The sequence below is a fragment of the Coregonus clupeaformis genome, chromosome 40 (genome assembly GCF_020615455.1).
Source record: "Coregonus clupeaformis isolate EN_2021a chromosome 40, ASM2061545v1, whole genome shotgun sequence".
In the NCBI taxonomy this organism is placed as follows: domain Eukaryota; kingdom Metazoa; phylum Chordata; class Actinopteri; order Salmoniformes; family Salmonidae; genus Coregonus; species Coregonus clupeaformis.
In genome coordinates, this window is record NC_059231.1 from 22,518,561 (window position 1) to 22,542,043 (window position 23,483).

The 23,483-nt window shown below is 41.0% G+C and overlaps 1 protein-coding gene across 1 annotated transcript; it reads right to left on the minus strand.

The window, feature by feature from the left end:
- Positions 1–296: 296 nt before the first annotated feature.
- LOC121571665 (F-box-like/WD repeat-containing protein TBL1X) lies at positions 297–12,345 on the minus strand. Its single transcript, XM_041883260.1, has 14 exons — positions 12,260–12,345; positions 11,733–11,878; positions 11,113–11,332; positions 9,962–10,094; positions 7,569–7,710; positions 7,373–7,436; positions 7,167–7,264; positions 5,586–5,646; positions 5,354–5,475; positions 5,083–5,157; positions 4,821–4,942; positions 3,549–3,714; positions 3,288–3,389; positions 297–1,067 (listed from the first exon to the last, which is right to left on the minus strand). The coding sequence occupies exons 1-14, from the start codon at positions 12,315–12,317 to the stop codon at positions 1,041–1,043; spliced, it is 1,536 nt and encodes a 511-aa protein (XP_041739194.1). The 5' UTR covers positions 12,318–12,345; the 3' UTR covers positions 297–1,040.
- Between the last annotated feature and the right edge of the window lie 11,138 nt (positions 12,346–23,483).

The window sequence follows — 23,483 nt, forward strand, 5'->3', positions numbered from 1 at the left end:
TAACATATGGCGCCAAAAGAAAAATCTATCTGACATGCATTAAATTGAGTCAGGGTCTTGGAACTGAGTATCAGCAAAGAAAATGTGATCGCTTTAGCCAGTATTGAGCGTCTAGAAGATGACGTTAAAGTGTACTGTATATAAACATATATACACAGTATATAAGTCTGTGTATTTTTCTAATTTACATATCTTTACATTCATTAAATGTACATCCAGAAGGGAGAATATATGCTTATAAACCACGCTTTTTGCATCTTTAAAAAAAAGTGAATTAAATGTCATTCAAACTTAGAGAAGTTCAACTTGGCAGTTTATTGATTTTTTTTAACCTTGATGTTATTAAAATGCGTGCACAGAACTACCTCATAGCGGCACCTTTTTTTTTACTCTGACTTTCAGAAGTCAATTTGTGAAAAATCTGCTCTTTAAACAGGAACCATTCTCCACAGAGGACAATTTAAACATCACATCATTTGAGAATGCCAGTGCAGCACTAACAATGTCACTCTCCTCATGTCTCCCATATAGTTTCTCAACTCAGGACACCATAGGACTAACATGTGCTTAGATAAATTCTAAAACACAACCTTTCTCTCACAATTTGATGTCAAACACACCCAAAACACTGGTCTGTATCTCCTCACACCTCTCCCTGTACAAACCCTCTTCCTCATGATTCAGACCCTATTCAGATAACAGCAGGGCCGCTGGCCACGAAGGAGGTCATGATTTCACTTCCTCTTTAGGCACCTCTTAAAACATGGCTGAACAAAATAAACTGGATTAAGTCTAGTCCTGTAAATTGATTCACCCAGCAAATGTTCTTTGTGGTCTCAAACAGGAGACAAATCCACAAACTGAGGATTGCCTTTGCCATTAAGTAGGTTGTGGTAGTTAAAAGGTCTCCTGTGTCCGCCCTATGGGGATTTCCTCCACGTTGTCAGGCCTGCTTTGAGCTATGAGAGTGTGTTTGCTGATGGCTGAAGGCATTTTTGCCGCACATTCCAGGGTCCATCTTCAAAGTCACTGCCAGGATGCTATTTTCTGAGATCAAGAACACATACCTGGAGGGCAAAGATAACATGATTAATAATACAGTGAGGGAAAAAAAGTATTTGATCCCCTGCTGATTTTGTACGTTTGCCCACTGACAAAGACATGATCAGTCTATAATTTTAATGGTAGGTTTATTTGAACAGTGAGAGACAGAATAACAACAACAAAATCCAGAAAAACGCATGTCAAAAATGTTATAAATTGATCTGCATTTTAATGAGGGAAATAAGTATTTGACCCCTCTGCAAAACATGACTTAGTACTTGGTGGCAAAACCCTTGTTGGCAATCACAGAGGTCAGACGTTTCTTGTAGTTGGCCACCAGGTTTGCACACATCTCAGGAGGGATTTTGTTCCACTCCTCTTTGCAGATCTTCTCCAAGTCATTAAGGTTTCGAGGCTGACGTTTGGCAACTCGAACCTTCAGCTCCCTCCACAGATTTTCTATGGGATTAAGATCTGGAGACAAGCTAGGCCACTCCAGGACCTTAATGTGCTTCTTCTTGAGCCACTCCTTTGTTGCCTTGGCTGTGTGTTTTGGGTCATTGTCATGCTGGAATACCCATCTACGACCCATTTTCAATGCCCTGGCTGAGGGATAGGAGGTTCTCACCCAAGATTTGACGGTACATGGCCCTGTCCATCGTCCCTTTGATGCGGTGAAGTCTTCCTGTCCCCTTAGCAGAAAAACACCCCCAAAGCATAATGTTTCCACCTCCATGTTTGACGGTGGGGATGGTGTTCTTGGGGTCATAGGCAGCATTCCTCCTCCTCCAAACAAGGCGAGTTGAGTTGATGCCAAAGTGCTCGATTTTGGTCTCATCTGACCACAACACTTTCACCCAGTTCTCCTCTGAATCATTCAGATGTTCATTGGCAAACTTCAGACGGCCCTGTATATGTGCTTTCTTGAGCAGGGGGACCTTGCGGGCGCTGCAGGATTTCAGTCCTTCACAGCGTAGTGTGTTACCAATTGTTTTCTTGGTGACTATGGTCCCAGCTGCCTTGAGATCATTGACAAGATCCTCCCGTGTAGTTCTGGGCTGATTCCTCACCGTTCTCATGATCATTACAACTCCACGAGGTGAGATCTTGCATGGAGCCCCAGGCCGAGGGAGATTGAGTTATTTTGCGTTTCTTCCATTTGCGAATAATCGCACCAACTGTTGTCACCTTCTCACCAAGCTGCTTGGCGATGGTCTTGTAGCCCATTCCAGCCTTGTGTAGGTCTACAATCTTGTCCCTGACATCCTTGGAGAGCTCTTTGGTCTTGGCCATGGTGGAGAGTTTGGAATCTGATTGATTGATTGCTTTTGTGGACAGGTGTCTTTTATACAGGTAACAAGCTGAGATTAGGAGCACTCCCTTTAAGATTGTGCTCCTAATCTCAGCTCGTTACCTGTATAAAAGACACCTGGGAGCCAGAAATATTTCTGATTGAGAGGGGGTCAAATACTCATTTCCCTCATTAAAATGCAAATCAATTTATAACATTTCTGACATGCGTTTTTCTGGATTTTTGTTTTGTTATTCTGTCTCTCACTGTTCAAATAAACCTACCATTAAAATTATAGACTGATCATTTCTTTGTCAGTGGGCAAACGTACAAAATCAGCAGGGGATCAAATACTTTTTTCCCCTCACTGTACATATTATGCTTCTGAATATTTTGGTTCCTCTCCATGCACTTCTGAAAGCATTGGTCCCGAAAACTAAAGCATTAGGGGCTTTGCTTTTTATGACTTTGGTTTAAAGGGATACTTTGGGATTTTGCCAATGAGGCCCTTTATCTACTTCCCCAGTCAGATTAACTTGTGGATACCATTTTTATGTCTCTGCGTGCAGTTTGAAGGAATTGCTAACTAGCACTAGCGCAATTGCTAACTACCGTTAGCGCAATGACTGGAAGTCTATGGGTATCTGCTAGCATACTAGTAGATGCTCATAGACTTCCAGTAATTGCACTAACGCTAGTTAGCATTGGCTCACGAAACTACCTCTACCTTCCTTCATACTGGACACAGAGACATATAAATGGTATCCGCAAGTTCATCTGACTGGAGAAGTAGATAAAGGGACTCATTGCCAAAATCCCAAAGTATCCCTTTAACATGCAAAAATGTGTGATAGACAATACTTGCATAAATGAAAGAAAACAGATCATTACAAATGATATACAGCTTGAAACACAAATGATAATCCTATTCAACTAAAATATGACAACTTACCGATCCATCTGAAGCACTAGCACCAACTTTGTCTCCTGTGCTGTTCCAGCACACCTCGAAAATCCCTCCGGTCCCCCTGTAGCTATGCACCAAGGCTCCAGTCTGCAACCACAACACAACCAACTCTGGTGAGGACTGCTAGATGGCCATAGTTGCTTGCTCAATCTTACAACATCACTGATCTCATTGTCTGGGTCATGCATTGGGGCCAGGGGTTTTCCATGACCAACTAACTAACTGTTGTAAACTGTTATGACTCACCATGGTGTTCCAGATGTGGACACACTTGTCGAAGGAGCCGCTGGCCAGGTGCTTCCCGTCGGGGCTGAAGGCCACACTGTAGACGGGCTCCTGGTGTTTAGTCAGGGTGTGGATACACACACCTCGCTCCACGTCCCACAGACGCACCGTCGAGTCAAACGAGGCACTAAGGGGTACAGCATAGCACATGGTCAGTTCTCCATCTACTACATGCAAAGACGTACTGTAACTGAAATATATGAAAACTTTGTTTAAGTTTATGTTCATATCAACAAGCTATCATTGATCTTTCCATACTAATGGTAATTTACAGGGTTTGACAGGTGATTTAACACCTTTATGACAAAGTAGCAACAAGGTAGTTTTTCCAGCCTTAGGTTGACAACAACACTACATGGAAAGAAGGATATGAAATGTAAGAAACATGTCAATAAGTTTGCTTTGGTGCTCGACACAAACTCTCATTCAAAATGCTGATCCACAGAGCCAAAACAAGACGTGTGATTTTGTAGGATCAGTGACATGGTGATGGTGTGAACATCTGTCACCACAAAAGGAGAGACACGGTTGAAAGCAAGTGTTAATGAAAAGAGAAGAAGACGTTCATTAACACTTTCTCATCAAAATGGTATTATTAGGTAGTGTAAGTCAATCTGGCTAGGTTGCAAATCTCACTTTACAAAGACACAGCAAAAGATGGAGACTAAAACTAAATTAAAAAAGAAGTTGGGAAAGAACTGACTAAATCACAGGATCAGACAGGAGCTGTATCTCATTTTTACATTTTAGTCATTTAGCAGACGCTCTTATCCAGAGTGACTTACAGTTAGTGAGTGCATACATTTTCATACTGGCCCCCCGTGGGAAACGAACCCACAACCCTGGCGTTGCAAGCGCCATGCTCTACCAACTGAGCTACAGGGGACATCTCGGTGTACAATAGCCACATTTACCTCATAACTATCAAGTTCCTCACAAGTCATAGCACTAATGGCAGTTTTACATCCAGAGTGAAATATAGGCCCATCCCAGGGGATGCCAGTAGAGGTTGTAAATACTGGTGGTATTTGAACTGTAAAATGCATGCATGTTTGGGTCATAGGCTTTATGTCCCTGGGCCACTGACAGTTACTAGACCCGGGAGGATGTCTGGGACACTTTTTGACAAGAGACCCCTTCACTGGCACACACACTGCCCATTTTCAACTAATAAATCACAACGTTGTCCCAGAACAAGCTTATGGGCTGTGTGTGTGTGTGTGTGTGTCCCACCTAGCCAGCATGATGTTGGAGTTGGAGTTGCTGGTGCCGGTGGGGCTCCACTTGATTGTGTAGATCTCTTTACTGTGGGCTTGGAGGTCATGGACACATGAATCCTGCTTCATACTCCAGATCTGGGGAAGAGCACAGCACACTTTAAACACACCGTGTAATCATTACATTCTTATATTGACATATAGATCATGGTCATAGGAAAGAGGTGGAATTCATTGTGTGTCCAGAATCTTGCCTGAAGTAGAAGCACTGGCCTTACCTTTAAAGTCATGTCATCAGAGCAGGAGGCTAGTAGCATCCCTGACGGGTCCCACTTAATAGCGTTGACTTCATTCTGAAACACACATTGGCAGATATCACGTAGACTTGTAGAGAACCAACAGAAGACATTCTGCTCTTCCTTCCACTAGTCACACCATAATCCTGTTTACTTTACAGAACTTCAGAAGTTGGGGCAAATACATTCAGTAGAGAATTCCTAAGTGTGACTATGTCCTCAGTAGTGTAAGATGTAGACGCTGTCTGTTTACCGTGTGGCCCTGGAAGGTCTTGAGCGGCCGGTCGCTGCCCAGTCGACACACGTGGATGCACATGTCTGTGCTGCAGGAGGCAAACGTTGTGTTGTTCTGCCAGTCCACGTCCAGGGCTGGAGCTGGGGGTAGGAGGCAACACACAGGGACAGGAGGGTTAGCAAAGGGTTAACTCACATCAGCCGGGAAGCTGAAGTCCTACATCTTTCTGTTCGGGACACAGGGGGCTTACCTGAGTGGAAGGGGAACTGCTGCTTAGCCTCTCCTGTGTGTGCATCCCAAATGATTGTCGTCTGGAAAATGACAATAGATACATAGCAAATACACAGTACAAACTTTTGACAATTAGGGAGCAATGTTCCCTCTAAGCTGAGCACGTAGCTCCGCCGGGACTGACTGCTGCGCAGAAAAAATATCAGCCCACGCAGAGAAGCACGAGATTGAACTTCACTAAACTTTCTAGAGTTTTCCCTGTTAGTTAACACTATCAACGTTTCCCTTTACTGTGGGAATTGTGATCGAATCAACTCAATATTAGCCACTTTCAATGCAACATACCGAAAATAAAAACAAACCACGCAAGATTTAGTATGAAAAACGAACTATGCAAGTGCTTTTGTTGTAGGCAGAGCGCATCTGAGTAGGATTCTATTCCATTGATAGGCATGACTCAGGCCCATACTCTACACAGACCGGTGCGCCATAACCAATCAGAGCTGCAGTAGGCCTATATGCAAATAGACCATTGCCATATATGGATTTGTACCATTCGCTTTGAACTGGGCTGTTTTACAGCATAAGCGGTCGCGATTATTATGCGCTTGTTTTGAGATCAAAGCGAGAGCTGCATGTACCAACGTGTGCACATTTGTTCATATTCTTTGCTGGTTGGTGAGTTATTAGCCCAGTTATAGCTCATTTGTAGTCAGAAATGTGGGAGTGATTGCTTCCTACAAGAGCACAAAGTGTGACCATTTCTAGCCATCTTTGAAAAGCGAGTCAGGCAAAGAGCTTTTTTTCTGTCTTAAAGGGGCAGTGTTGTATTTTGAGACAGGCTTGATTAAGCTAAGTAGCCAGTAGGCAGAGGTTAGCATCATTTGTCTGATTCTCTGTAATATTGGTATGGGAATAATAATGCATCAAACAACACAACTAAATGTTCTGTCAACTCCTTGTCTGAAGGACAAGTGGGATAAACAGGTTAATGTCAAGCCCTGCATGTTTTTTTCAAAGGTCTCATGAATGTAGGCCTACATTGAACACCACACATTGGCTGCTACTGTAGGCTGAATGTTATGTGATGCATTTTCTCCATTGTTTTTTTATGGTAGGCCACTCTGGTAATAATAATAATAATAATAATAATAATAATAATAATAATAATAATAATAATAAGCCATTTAGCAGACGCTTTTATCCAAAGCGACTTACAGTCATGCGTGCATACATTTTTGTGTATGGGTGGTCCCGGGGATCGAACCCACTACCCTGGCATTACAAGCGCCGTGCTCTACCAGCTGAGCTACAGAGGACCACATTATGATCAAATAGCCACAGTAGCCTACTTGGCCACTGTTAAAACAGTAAATGAAAGAGGATACAGCCTCAGTGTTCACAGTAAACGCACGCCGGAAGTTGCACAGAATTTTCACAACGTTCAAGTTTGCGCTCATCAGACCTGAAATTTGCTCAGAGCCCAAAAAAAATTAGAGGGAACATTGTTGGGCGGTATACAAAAACATTCTGTCAGCATTCTTGAATGAATATTAATTGATTGCTACATGAGTGACATGATGCATTCAATCAAAAATACCTTATCTACACCAGCACTGAGGATACAGTTTCCTTTCTTGTTCCACTTCAGCGCAAATATGGGCCCTTTATGTTGGCCCAAGGTGCTCGCCAGATTACCTGTGAAAGACAAGAGTTTAATGTATCTGCATAGATAACAATATGAATCAGAATGGGCATTGGGCACTGTAATATAATTGAATTAAAATGCAACAAAACTCGGCGTACCATCTTTTGTCCATATCCTTGCAAATCCATCATAGGATCCTGTTGCTAAGAGTGTCCCATCGCTCTGTGGGGTAAAACAGAACTGTTAGTTAACTGTCCTCAGTGTAGACAGCTTCTAATGTTCTGTTCCAGACCATTTCAGTCAAGTGAGAATAGATACAGTAGACGTGGATGGAATGGACCACTGAGAACTCACATTCCAGTCTAGTGAGGTGACGTCTTTGTTGCTGGGGACGTCCTGGCCTCCCTCCCTGATGCAGTGTCTGAGCACCAGCTGGGTGGAGCTGCTGTTACTGTTCTCAATAAGGTTCCAGATCCGGGCTGTCGAGTCTCCCGACCTGGACACACACACACACACACACACACACGTAGAATTTAGAAGAAAAAGTAAATACATAGTGTGTGAGGCGGTGTGTGTGTGTCGCTCTATCCTCCCAAGTCCCAGAGAAGCTAAACCCAGCACTGACCCAGCCCTGTGAAACCACCCTCACCCCGCTCATAACACTCACCTAGGGCTGGGCGATATATGAAATTCATTCGAATTAATTCAAATGTATGTTTTAGCGCGATGTTCTAAATGCCTGTATCGCTAGAATCAAGTATTATTATTTTTGTCGTTTTTTATGAGTGTTTGTCTTTTTGGTCATGTCTCTTTTGCTCCTTCTGTGCTGTATGCACTGTGCATCTTCCCACTAGCACACAGACACCAAGCCCCTCCCCCTGCCACTCACAACAACAAAGAGACGAAAGATCACTTCTTCCTCTACGACAACACGCAGTTTCAAATCGCTATTTGCATTTGAGCAGTGGTGGAAAAAGTACCCAATTGTCATACTTGAGTAAAAGTAAAGATACCTTAATAGAAAATGAAAGTCACCCAGTAAAATACTACTTGAGTAAAAGTCAAAGTATTTGGTTTTAAATATACTTAAGTATCAAAAGTAAAAATCATTTCAAATTCCTTATATTAAGTAAACCAGACGGCACCATTTTCTTTTTATATATTTTTTTAACGGATAGCCAGGTGCACACTCCAACACTCGGACATAATTGACAAACGAAACGTGTGTTTAGTGAGTCTGCTAGATCAGAGGCAGTAGGGATGACCAGGGATGTTCTCTTGATAAGTGCGTGAATTGGACAATTTTTCTGTCCTACTTAAGTACTTTACACCACTGCATTTGAGGTTTGGTCCGACAAATTGGTCATACGGACACAGAACCACATTGAGACATTATTTTACTGTAATAGAAAGAACTTAACCTTTGTAACGGTACTCTTTTTATATCTTAACTCACAAAATTTAGAACAGAGTGGACCCTACTCGACGGGAGTATCAATTAACATGATTTTGGAAAATAAATGCTCAGTTTGTCGCATTGCGGTACCACGTACTGCTAGCAGCATTTTAGCCTTAGACTGTTACATGCTAGCTGTCTAGTCTGTTTTAGAAATGTGCAATGAGCATAAAAAGATACATTTGTATAAGGAATTGGCAACTCGTTCTCATTCTGAGAAATAAGCATATTTTTATCCAGGTAGGCCACTTAATTTCAACATCTAAACAAAGTGAACAGGCTATGTTCTTCAAACAGTTGGAGACAGACAGGAGGGTGTATTCATAACAGTTCAACTGTTCTACCTTGATAGCAAGCAAAAAGATCCAAGTATGCTAGACTTTAAATATAAAGATTAGCTGGCTATTCACTAGCAGTGGGCTTGAAAGATTGTTTATGAGACCTGTGTTAATTTTTATGGTTCTGGTTACATTTTCATAGACAAACTTGAAAGCCAGATCAGTGATTATTGCAAAAAAGCAGGTTAAACTATTTTGATAAAATAATTAAATAATGAGTGGGTCTTATGGTTGAAGGCTTATATTTAGTGTAGGTATAATTTTACAAGCCCTGAATTAATTAGATTATTCCAGACTGTGGCGGTCCTCATGAGAGCCAGTTTTCATCATAGTGCTTTATGGTTTTTGCGACTGCACTTGAAGAAACTTTAAAAGTTCTTGACATTTTCCGTATTGACTGACCTAAAGTAATGATGGACTGTCATTTCTCTTTGCTTATTTGAGATGTTCTTGCCATAATAAGGACTTGGTCTTTACCAAATAGGGCTATCTTCTGTATACCACCCCTACCTTGTCACAACACAACTGATTGGCTGAAACGCATTAAGAAGGAAAGAAATTCCACAAATTCACTTTTAAGGCGGCACACCTGTTAATTGAAATGTCATTCCAGGTGACTACCTCATGAAGCTGGTTGAGACAATGCCAATAGTGTGCAAAGCTGTCATCAAGGCAAAGAGTGGCTATTTGAAGAATCTCAAATATAAAATATATTTTGATTTGTTTAACACTTTTTTGGTTACTACATGATTCCATATGTGTTATTTCATATTCTACAATGTAGAAAATAGTAAAAATAAAGAAAAACCTTTGAATGAGTAGGTGCTCTAAAACTTTTGATCGGTAGTGTGTGAGTGTGTGTGTGTATATATATATATATATATAAATAAATAAATAAATAAATAAATAAATAAATAGGCCATAAGTTAGAAAAAAATCCCAGTGAGACTCACCCTGAGGCCAGAAGGTCGCTGACAGGGTTCCAGGCACAGATGAACACCTCTGACTCATGGCCTCTGAGGACCGTAGCCTTGCTGGCTGGGATCTCCACATCCAGATCCATCTCCATGGGCTCACTGTGGTTATCTATTATCAGATCACACCCACACTCTGTTACAGACACATACACAACTCCCAGTACCTACTGTACTACTCAGGAGATCACATAGACTGAAAATATGGTTCCATTTCCTTCTAATCCAGAGCCATATTCAGCTTCAAAAACATAAACTATCAGGACTGTTTCCCTCTATTAAGTGCGTTTCTGACAAATATTTGAGGTGTTTAACTTCTCACCTTTCAAAACCATAACCATTCAAAATCAGAGAATTTCAATTAGGCTAGTTCCAAAACTGTTATCTAAGATGTTCATTTACCGCATCAAACATACTTGTTGACCCAATAGAAGCAGAGGGAGCAATATGTGCAGGGTCAAAGCTCAACCAGCTAAGAGCTAATCCAGTAATCATCTTCATATCCTGCCAGCAGTATTGATTAAATGTGTTTTTCTTCCAGACTTATTTTTGCTGCAGCGCGATCCTAAGGGGCTGCAGCATCCCTGTCTGTTCAGACAAGTAATCATTATTTACACTAAGATAGTCTTTCCTGATGTTCTGCCACCCACCCACACATTAGACTTAAACTCCAGTGGGATCGGCTGACACAAACATCCGCTATCTGTTTCTCCCTAGTCTAATGCGTCACCTGACCCACACCTCTCTGGTTTCACTGGCTGAACTCTAGAAGCATCTGAACAGTTAGGGAGGCACAATAAAGGTAAATGCAGGCAGGGTCAAATTCACAAACACTCAATGTCATGTCACTAATGACCTCACATTCAGTGAAAACCACACTGCTCTGAAGTAACCCCCCACACACACACACACACACACACACTTAAAACTGTACTAAACACTGTGCTCGAATAAACCAATGTGATGTTGATGATGCTTGGGTTTGCCAGTTTATGTAGATTCAGCTGTCTCACATAGTAAGTATCAAGATAATGTAGGAAAAATTGATAGATATAATTTGCTAAATTACAGCACGAAAATGCCAGCTAGCAATAGCTAAATGGCTCAGTTAGAGAAGAGGTAATTCTTACAGATAATGTGTGTTCCGTTCTCCTCCCCATTCACGGTGGCCTCTCCGTTCTTTGGTGCGTTAAATTGGTTGCTAGCAGTGACGACTGCCATGGTGCAGGCCGCCTGTTGCTGGGCTAGCTTGTCGCGGAAGGCCTGCTGCCGCGTCTGTACCACGTCCGGCATCACCGCGTCGATGAGTGACAGAGACTCGATGGGCCGCCCATCAAACACTGTGCCATCCTGCCAACATAACACCAAACATGCCATGGTTACACCCTATTTCATTAACTGGATTTCATTTGTTTTCATTTACCAAGTACAATAGTGTATTGATTTTGGTATCGTTACTGATTTATGATTTTGATCAACTTACTTCACTGTATTAGTGAAGGCAGTCTTATATAACCTCATTGATTTATATGGAGAGTGTGTGTTTGTTCTGACAGTGGTAGTCCACGGTCATATTCTCTAGGCACCAAACGATAGAAAACTGATTGAAACAGGGAGGGACTATGTGGACTTTTACAATAAATAAATAAAAAACACTCGTTTTCGTGTTCTGTTGCAAAACGTTTTGCTACGGTATGCACTAATGAATGTGACCCAAGGCAGCAGCCTGGACTGGAGCCCCTGGGCTCACCTCATTGATGCTTATCTCTGCCTCCACATACTGGAGGCCTTTCTGCAGGATGGAAATGAGGGCAGCAGGGGGCACTAGTGTTCCATTGATGTTGGACTGGCTGATGTGGCTCTCGATTCCAAAGGTGAACGCTGAGTGGGAGAAACCTGGAAACGAACAGTCAGTACAATGACAACATCAGAGACCCTGCAACACAAACCTCTCACTCCTACACAAACATATCTACAGACATTCCTACACTTTTTAGGTCAATGTTATGCTATCAAAAAAATACAAGTGAACACAGACAGCAAAACGAGTCAATTATCCGTACCAAGTATACTTTGTCAGCGGGATACATTTTGTAATGCCAGAGCTATCATGCGTTTCTCCAATGACTGGCTTCAAAGAAAGCCCCAACAAAAGAGTAATAAAATAGAGCGGCTAGGAACTCAATAATTCATTCATCCTGTGAAAATTAGGTTAGCGTGAATGGCATGAGAGACAGACAGACAGTGTGTGCCAAGGAGGTTGGCAGTCATACATACCTGACTCCTGAAGATATCTGTAGACCAAGAAGTTCACTTCATCACTGGTTATACTCATCTTAGCCCACCTCGATGGAGGAGGTACTGTATCTTATCCCACCTCGATGGAGGAGGTACTGTATCTTATCCCACCTCGATGGAGGAGGTACAGTATCTTAGCCCACCTCGATGGAGGAGGTACAGTATCTTAGCCCACCTCGATGGAGGAGGTACTGTATCTTAGCCCACCTCGATGGAGGAGGTACTGTATCTTAGCCCACCTCGATGGAGGAGGTACTGTATCTTAGCCCACCTCGATGGAGGAGGTACTGTATGTAGTAAAGATGGGCCCACTCTAGGGAAGAGAGAGAGAGGAAGACATTGAGTTTTAGATTCATTACACAGCTAGCTACATCATTTCAGAAGACAACAAGCTTCCCAACAAGTGGGACAATGTAGATTACCGTAGTTTCGTAGGTCCCCAATCAACATATTCAAATGACTTGACAGCTACTGTGTCCTCACATACAGAGATAAAGCAAGACCATAAATCTGTCTCTGTCCATGGTTAGAAGCGCAAACACACACACACACACACACACAGGAAAACCCAACTAACTCCCTCCATTAGTGTGGGCCCCGTTTGCCCATTGGCTGCACTGTTCGACCCACTGAGAATGTCAATGACTGGGTCACTTAGCCAGCGAATCCATCTCCACTGCACAGGCCAAGTATTCCCTCATCTCTGTACTGTGACACGACTGCGGCGTCCAATTCCATTAGTGACCTGGCCACTGATCTAGATGGATAGAAGCCTAATAACGCATCACAGGCCATTGAATGCCTACTGTCACTATCTAGTACTGCAGAGGAGAGCTCAGCACACTGCGTAGGGATAATTACTGGTAAAGTTGTGGGACTTTCAGATCATTATCGCTTTCTCCGAAAACACTGTTTATTGGTGCCTACATGAACATTTCAATTTGGTATTCTTTCAAAACTACTGGGAGCTGAAGAGAAACATAAAAACAGAGACATTTAGAATCACAGCAATTTAGTTATTGTTCCCCCTGATGAGCTAGCCTTCAGGCTAATGAGCACTTTGCTACAATGGAATGATTCATCATTAACAATATATGAATTAATTGGCAGTACACAGTATATTATGCATAATAGGGTAGGAAATACGAAAGTGAGAGACTGGAACTTTACTTTTATAATTGAGAGAGAAAATCCTGAAACTGAAGGTACAACCAGTTAAAAAGTATTTTGTATCAAAGCCCATGTGTCTGTTTAAGAGTAAAGCTGAATCTCAAACTGAAGGCAAAGCAGACAACACATATTAGATATACCACACATAATGTAGTCAATACCATGTAGACAACCATAAATGGGAAGCATTTTACAATGTATGTTGGCAGCGCCAATCATATTCAACATTTGAAGCCAACCATTGGAAAACTTCTCTACCTCTTCAAAAACTGCCAGTTATCCATCATAAACCTTTAAACACCCCCACTAAAACGGTTAAGACTTCCTCAGAGATTAACAATACACTAACTTGATCCTAAACCTAACCTTTAGAATGCTGAATCATGGCCATTGTTATATTTTGTACTTTCAGTCTAGCCTGAGGGGTAGAACTGGACAAGAGGGACAAGCTTCTTTCCAGACCAGATACAGAGTAGAGAGACAGTCAGTAAGAAATGCAGTCCTCTCTAACCTCCATACCACACCACTCACAGAGCTCAACTCACTCTGAAGAGTCCCCCTTTGGTAGCATAGCAACAAGCAGGAACCGGCGGCAAAATACACAGAGAATAGTGTTGTCCCAATTACCAGTGGGCCCTGTGCCAGCTGGGTCGAACATGTTACCCAACATGAATAACACACATCTTCACCTTTGGATACTCTTTCACATGGACTCTCTGGCTTTATTGCACCGCACAGCAGACTTGCAGCGCTCAAATGAAATAACCCCCAATATTGGCTAAGTGTGAATGTTCACATTAATTTTCCTCCAACAAAAAGAGATGGTGCTATGATTTGGAACTGGTGTGAGAATCAATGGTAGAGAAATTAAAATTACATTCTGTAGGACAGTCCTGCAGTCACCATGTCAATTGCACGCTCTCTCAAAAGTTGAGACATCTGCACATTTTAGAGTGGCCTTTTGTCCCCAGCACAAGGTGCACCTGTGTAATGATCATGCTGTTTAATCAGCTGCTTGATATGCCACACCTGTCAGGTGGATGGATTATCTTGGCAAAGGAGAAATGCTCACTAACAGGGATTTTTTGTGCACAACATTTGAGAGAAATAAGCTTTTTGTGCGTATGTGCAAATGTTATCCGTTGGGTATCATAATTCCATGTAAACTGACTTGAGTATCAGCTATGATACAGTATCATTGGAAGAATATATCTGCCGCCCTAATGTAATCTTTCGGTACACATAATCTACATAGGCAATCTACTCTGAAGATTAAAAGATTTCTGCAGAAAAAATGGGGTGTCAGCTATGATTACACCTTGAGTTTGAGAAAATCTATTTTGGTTATTGAACTACAGTAAGTGAAGTGGATGAACACCCAGTAAGAGGGATGGTAACAGAATGACATCATGGGTCCCTGATCTGTACTACACAGAAATGCAGAATTATTAATTTCATTCTCTTCATGGTGATGTATCCTTAATAGGTACACAAAGGTAAAACATTTTAATATCCTCCTTTGCATGTTTGGGTATTATTCTACACTCTGGCCATTATTCGAATGAGCTCCGCCCCCAAACAAGACCAATTTGGTTGGTCCGGTCCGCACCAATCACATATGTCTATGTTTCACAAGTTTGGACATCACAGCACAGTAGAGTTCAGCACAGCAAAGTACAGCACATCATGTACAATAGAGTAGAGTTCAGTCCAGTAGAGTATAGTTCAGTACAATAGTAAATTATACTGTACTCTAGTGTGCTGTACTGTACTAAACTCTACTGTACAGTACAGTACTATATTGTACTGACCTATAATACTTTTCTTTACTGTACTTCACTGCATTGTGCTGTCCAAACTTGTGAAACAGACATCTATGATTGGTGCAGATTGGACTGACCATATTTCAACTACTTTTCAATGTCCATAGACGTCGGGTGTTGGTCGGTGCTCAGTGGGTGAGAGGGCTGGTTACAGTAAATGGAAAGAGAGGGGGCTCATGGGTAGGTGTCAGTAAGAGCTGGGAGAAGAAATAGAAAGAAAACTGTTATGAGCTTAACATAACAGTATGCTAGTGGAAGGGAGGAGAGAAGCAGCTGATCCAACTGTGGTTTGCCACTGTAGCCAGTTCAGTTACAGTCATTCTGTTACAGATTTTTGGTGTAATTCTGTTACCGATTTGGTAACAGAATTACATGTTTTAATCACTGAATAAATTATAAACCAAATTGTTATCAGTAAAAACACTATCTAATTGGTAGGTCTACTTTTACTTGTCGTGTTTTTCTAATACTTTTTAAGACTTTTTCCTGACAGATGTCTTCTAAGACCCCTTTTACCATGTTTGACCAGAAATCAAAGACTTTGCTTATTCCTAATTTGTAGGATGGAACATGGTTGAAAAATGTATATATGCCTTTAATTTTACACCAAATTTGATGTGCTCCTATGAACTTCACGTTAGTGCTCATAGGGCTTTTTACATGGAAATGCCCATATACTTCCGGGCTCTAATACCACATGTAGGATAAGGATTACATTTATCCTTTGACATCATAGAACCCTACATCCCACCAGTCAAGATTGCTTTCCAATGCTCTCCTAAGAGATTGCATGAGACAGTTTATTCCCGAGGATGAATGGACATTAAAAGAGAAGTTTACTTTTTACATGGCATGTCAGAGGTGAACAGACACTTGTTTTTGAGAAACTTACCCCAACCAGCGATTGACTTCCTCATCATTGTTCTGCAGTATGGGGGCTAAAATAGCAAATGAACAAAAGCAACAAAAACAAACGTGCTTTGGAAACGAACACGCTCTAAGTATAGTGATGTAGGCCTTTAGATGTTGTACACATTAAATTGTGTCATTCTGAACTTTATCCGCAATGTTATATTCCATTTTGTGTGACTTGAGCCATTTCCCCTACGCAGCTGTGCAGGACGGGTGTGTCCGTATAATATACGGACACCCCCAGCCTGCACAGCTCTGTATAGGAAACAGCTAGTGTCGCACAAATATGACGTTGCGGATAAAGTTCGGAATGACACAATTTCATGTGTTGGGGTGTAACATGCCATTTACATCCAAAATACAGATTTGGTTGTGATAGATGAATTTGTGTATTAAAAATAATGACTAAAAGATTTCACCCCAAATACAGTAGAAATGTGTATACGATATTCGAATTATCATGTAGTGTCAACCCACTAACATTACTAAACATTCAAGGGTAAAGAAGAAGGCGGGAACTGTTTTAAGAAAGCCACCTAAAGGTGGGAGGAGCATAGTGCCTTTGTTTGTCAAGGGGTATAAAAAACAGGATATTTGTGTTTTTGAGCAGAGCTCTCCTTAAATAAAATTTACTGATAATTACTTGTGGATTGTGGACCTTGAATCATTGATGATTAAAACCAGAGCATTACAACCTCTGGTAATGATTCAAGCTTAGGTTGAATTAGAGATAAAAATTCACGTGACAGGTTGTAAAAAAAAGTTAACTTCTCCTTTAACTGTAGACTAGACACACATCAACAGCCAGTGAGTTAGACCCCAACGTGAGGTTGACAGTGTCCAGTTCAAGACAGACACATCCCTCATATCATCATGGTTAATCAGACTATATCATCATGGTTAATCAGACTATATCATCATGGTAACCCCTTGCATCATTCACTACACATTACTAATAAATGGATATACATCTTAAACAACAGCAGAGGAAAACATATTTCCTTTAGGATTTCTTTATAAAAATCATTATTTTTCTAATACAACAAATCTATTGAGTGCAGATGTAAAATGTTGGTATTACAGCATAAACAGCCAGTAAGCAACATAACTGGTTGTAATAAGTGTACATCGGGTATGTACAAAATTCATAATGTAGTAACATTCATCAGATCCATTTCAAATTCATTATTTGTCTTGTTCCAAATTGTTGTCCTAGCTTGATGTGCGCATTCACAGCGTTCCCAAGCAGTTGCATATAGCCTCCATAGCATATCCCAGGAGTTGACTGACACACTGCAGTAGAAGACAAATGGACATCCCACTGGGCAGTGATGAGCTTCCCAGCGGTGGTCAGCCCTGTGACTCATTAGGGAAATCATTAGCATGTTTACTGCACAGTTAAGGTGATTACTTTACTGTCAAAGTACACCAGCAGCAACCATCTAGCCATTCACTCAGGCTACGGTGTTTAGGTTGTAACTGAGTGTTATGCCTGAAGCTGTGGTCAAAGTACAACACAATTTAACTGGACGTCCAATTAATTGGTAGTTGCTATGAACCAAATGCTATAGTAACTGCCTGAGTCATTAGAAACTAATTGGAAAATAACAATCCTTGGATAGCTTTTCAGAATTCACTGATAAATTGGTCCATCAGAGCAATCTTGAGGGAATCCTATTTGAGTCAGAAAAGGATATTCATATGATAGGTAAGACATACAAAACCTTGCAGAGAGCCTATCCAACTGACAATCTCTTAGAAAAAAAATAAACTATTGGAACAAAGACTTACAAATAACTGATATTGGCACAAGATGAGAGGGAATGTTGGAACATAACTAATGAGATTACGGTTAACTAAAATGTACGCTTAATCCAGTTTAACTAATGTATAGAATGTATTATACAATAACTGAGTCATGTCTTATGTGTAAAACTAACAATGACTCAATAATCCATCCCATCTGGGAATTCTATAAAGTCCAAAAGTTATGGGCAGAGTTAGAAAGTTGGCTGTCAGAAGTATTACAATGTAAATGTACTTTTATTCCGTCTGTCTGCATATTTCAAGACATGGCATATGAGGGTGCAGTGAGATACCCGATGGGTTGGACGATACTTTTCATGTCAATCATCTTGAAAAAAACATATACTTAACTGGAAATCAACCAATCCTCCATCGTTAACACAATGGAAAGGTCAAATGCTTTATTATCTAAATGTTGAAAGTGCGTGTGTGACAGAGAGAAACAAAATGGTGCAGTTTGACACCATGTGGCGGAGAGACCGATGCGGGCGGTGGAGATAGGGGTGTGAGCAGGTGATTCTGGGCAGGTGTGATGTTGTTGATGTTTGTGTGAGTCTATATGCTGTCGTTTGTATTTTTGCATTGTTTGAAGAAAAAAATAATCAGAAAGTCATTGGAATAAGCACCACATCAGGTTGAATGTCCACGTAAATACAAACACATTGCAGCAGGTAAAATGGCTTAACCAAAAGGATCTCAGGACTCAAACCAAAATGTAGTTGCTGTCATACAAGCATTTCATGAGTGTTCCAGCCCATTCAAAACTGTATTTAATCTGGTGTTTCCACAAACACGTCCAGTCGTTCCAGCACGTTGATCTAAGGTCAGATTTTCCTTACCCCCTCCAACTGTGAGGTTTCAAATTTGGGGAAGGGTCAACTGATGGTAGATAAGCACTCTGGAGCACTGCAAACAGAACTGGCAGCCACTTAAATTCATACTGTAAAAATATGAACTGCTTTAACTATACTCCTAGATCTAACAAACAGACAACCCACAAGCAGGGAAGCTGCGATAAGTCTTCATGATAAGGTCACCATGGGTGGATGTAATACAGAAAAACCTGAGTCGCAAATGCAGATTTTTGCTGTCTACCCTTCAAATAGATGCGGATGGTTTGTGGTGTGAAACTCAAATACAGAGCAATATGCTCTCTCAGATTAGAGAAGTCTATTATTAACATCTACTGATTGGATATAGAGAATAAATACAAAACAACCACATCCAAACATTGCAGAAAAAACACAAAAAACCCTAGCAAATTACAAATGGATCCTTTCTTATTTACATACATTTCTTATCAACCACAACAACGTGTTCAATATGAAGAGAAATTAAGTGTAAAAGTAAAAAATAAGTCATGACATAAGCTAGAAGACAACATGCCATCAAAGTATTCAGAGATAAAACACAGACAGTAAAGCTAAGAAAAATGCCTGGCTGTAGAGTTTGTGTTTAGGTTTTGAAAGTGTTTGATGTAGAAAAAAAAAGAGGTTTACAAAAAAGAGAGGAAGGCACATTCTACCCCAACATGCCGAGGACCCCATTTTCTCCTGTGCAGTCACCTCCTGACAGATGTGCAAACAAGACCTGGAAACAGCAGCCATTTTCTCTTGAACAGCTCTGCTGAGTAAAACCCGCCTTTGGTTGGGCTGCAGTCTCGCCTGACCATTGGTGGAAGGGAGAGAGAGGGAGGGAGGAGGGGGATGGAGGATAACTAATGATGCCACAATCAGGTAGTCACAACAAGTACTTGTGCATTATTGTCTGCCTTTCTCAATGACTCACTGAACGACAGGCGGTGTGGGCTAGGAGGGAAACTGTGGGATGGTAGCACTACTGTCTCTAGGGGAAACCACTTCTCCCACACCTGCTTCAGCCTGCCTACCTGGATAGAGGTGACTTACTGACAACAGTCATTGCAGCATTTATGCCAAAGATTGAGTTTGGTCAACATTTTTATTATGATTATAAAAACTGAGTATACCAAACATTAGGAACACCTTCCTAATATTGAGTTGCACCCCCTTCTGCCTTCAGAACAGCCTCAATTCGTCGGGCCATGGACTCTACAAGGTGTTGAAAGCGTTCCATGGGGATGCTGGCCCCCGTTGACTCCAATGCTTCCCACAGTTGTGTCAAGTTGGCTGTATGTCTTTTGGGTGGTGGACCATTCTTGATACACACGGGAAACTGTTCAGCATGAAAAACCCAGCAGCGTTGCAGTTCTTGACACACTCAAACCGGTGCGCCTGGCACCTACCATACACCGTTTAAAAGGCACTTAAATATTTTGTCCTGCCCATTCACCCTCTGAATGGCACACATACACAATCCATGTCTCAATTGTCTCAAAGCTTAAAAATCCTTCTTTAAACACCAATGGTATTCACTAAATTGATGGTTTATTATTAGGATAATGTTTGACAGCTTTGTCATTCAATTTTTTAAATCTTATTCAATTATTTCATATATTTTACATGTGATAAGGCCAGAGAGAGGGCCAGAGATTAGACACGTGATAATCTGAAGTACCCAAACGAGCCACAAAATTCTAGTAGTTTACTCATCAACTTCGCAAGTTTTCAGTAAAATACCCTCGCTTTGCAACCCTATCCCTGAGTTATCTATAGCCTTTATTCTGTAGCTCCCTGGAGAACACATGGGATAGAGACAGATACTTAGGCTAATTGAAGGGATTCATCATGACTTATCATTATGAGCATGACCTATGATCCGCTACACAAAAAATCCACTGCTTTGCATAGTATAGGTCTACCGGTGACAATATTTTTAGACTCTTGGCATTTACCAGAGCAACCGAGGGAGAACGAGAATCGTAGAATGGTTCTGACAGCAGAACCGCCAGGGAAATTACAGCGCTGTGGAATAGACCTTGTAATTTTAATCTCTAGGGCTAGGAATTGCCAGGGATCTCCTGATACTTAGATGCTGATATGATATGTATTTCAATTCTCACGATTCTATATGTATTGCGATTCGACACTGGGATTTTATTGCGATTCAATATTTTTTGGGGGGGATAATCGATACTTGGAGTCATATAATCTATATAATAGCGTCAAAAATAATATTGTGATACTCTAGTGTATATATTTTACCCCCATCACTATTATCCTTTATACAGGCTGTGTGGATCTAAACACCCAGTCTCTGCAGAGCGGACTGTGGCGTCTGGTTGAACAGAAACGATATTCCTCAGTAATGCTCACTGCAATAGTCATTAGCAAACTCATTCAGCCTCCTCTCTCTTAGTTAATTCACTATATTAGAGAACAAAGCAAGCCAGGCGACTTTGAAGACTGTTTTTGTTTTGTTGTTTTAACTCAAGACAAAAGGATAGACCTATGCCAATATTTTTTAATAGGCCTTACAAGTTCAAGTTATGATGGCTATAATGACAGCAAGCCTGAACCGTACCATTCAGTCTATATCACAAGCTTTAAATATTTCATAGCCTGTAAATCCTGCATGCAAATATGACAACAGGGCAGACATTCCTGACTGCAGTGTTTATGATTAGATTAGCCAATAGCCATGCACTCTGTCATGTCCCCGAAGGAGATAGCTGTCTGAAAGAACCAGTGATGGCCTATTGGTTTACACATCTCCATGATTCTAATGACATTACGTGATTGGCGTTAGAAACCTCTGTCCCTGAGTAGACTAGACTATTGATTGTATGGAGCCAATAGCTTGCTTTAATAACTCTCTATATACAAATACAGAATACAACAAGACCGACTGCATTTCCTATTCTCTAAATCAATGTAATTTAGGTAAAACATGCATTATTTTTCAACCATGCGTGCATATATTATGATGACATTTTGTGACGTTTTTGTTCGTTTTGGACTTCGGCATGGTTTTTTGGGGCTGTTCGGGCACACAAATTTTTTTCTGGAGGCAAGCCAAGGTTCGGAGCCAAAGTCTACGCCCCTTCGTCGTTGACTGGTCAACAGTAGGGATTCTTCAATAAAGTATTTGTTGTCATTCAATGAGAGACAATTTTCATGGATTTTTTCATTGAGAAATACTGCACCAAACATCTTAGTTAGATGTAAAATTACGCCACTAAGATCTCCTCGGCAAAAATGTCAAAATTAATGACAGATTTGAGTTATCTTAGATTAATTCTGACTATTTTGAGGAAGTGTATACTGGCTACGGCGTCTCAAAATGGACAAAGTACTATTGCCTCTTTTCTCATTTGTCAAGCGAAGATCTTTTAAGGGAATATGCGAGCACACTCGTTCGGTTAGCCGAGTTTGGCTAGGCGCCAGCTGAACTAAAGCATGCTGATGCCTTTAGACCCCCACAGAGCCTTTCTTGCACCAGGGTCAGACAGGCAAGAAGTAACAGTCCATGCAAATACTGGGCATAACCATAATTCTAACCCATTCTCTGACTCACATGTTGTAAAGCATGAACACAGTAACATAAAGCCTGAGTGACATTGGTGCATATTTCCAAACCTATTTATCCAAGACTTAGGCAAACAGATATATGCATGAGAGATACTTCTCAACACTGCCTAGACAGGCTGAAGATGACTGATATTGGCTCTTATGACTAGAACACTGTTCTATGCAGTTTTCACAGTTTATTGGAGACATGTACACCCCTCCCCCCTTTATTGATCAGTGTCAAAATCAATAAAGTCTCCCTATCCTCCTACTTCCTCTTGAACATCCTCCTCTCTGTCCCTTACAACTTGGCCCATCTCATCTCCACAGTGGGTAAAAACACTTGGGATGGTGACAACATCACAGGCTCATAATCACAAGCTTTTCAACATACAACCTTTATGTAAATTGCCAATATGCCAACATAGCACAAACATAAGACCCAGAGAAGAAACCCTAACTTAATCATAAAACTACTAGCCTATGTGTACGCAATATTCCTAAGTCTAAACAAATTGATTGTTAGGCTTGCCAACACGTCCAAAATTATTCTTATTCAAGTGCTTTCTTTTTCATTTAAAGGTTGGCGATTTGGCATTTGGAAAGATTTGCAGCAAGCCAGGTGACAAAAAAACAAGGACTTTGGAAGGATACACCTCCACTGAACATTACTATTCTGCCCCCTTTGTCTCGCTTAATCATTAACCAAGTCTTCCTGTAATGATTTACAACTATCTATGCAAACGCAGAGCTATTTATATAGACATCCACGCTGCCAATATCTGGTTTGGGTGCGTGCTCTAGTCTACACCACCAAAGTAGCTTGCATTTGGTTATTACTTTACAACCTAGCTTATCACAAGAGGTGTGGGTTTGAGACATATTAGTAATAAAAATTATCTCCGAAATCTCAACCAAACAGCTTTTTTTGAGAAGTTAAAATGGTAGGACCGTGAACTCAGATATAAGCCAAGCCAAAGTCTGTTTTACTTGTCACAGTGTCTAGGTGTTAGTCAACTTCACAGAACCTCCAGACAGTGGTATCATTATGAGAGCGTATGGCTG

Coding starts and splice junctions, on each gene's coding strand:
- LOC121571665 (XM_041883260.1), bottom strand. CDS start 12,317: ATGAGTATAACCAGTGATGAAGTGAACTTCTTGGTCTACAGATATCTT. Junction 7,711..9,961: donor AGCGACCTTCTGGCCTCAGG/GTGAGTCTCACT, acceptor GTGTGTGTCCAG/GTCGGGAGACTCGACAGCCC. Junction 4,943..5,082: donor CTGATGACATGACTTTAAAG/GTAAGGCCAGTG, acceptor GCTCTTCCCCAG/ATCTGGAGTATGAAGCAGGA.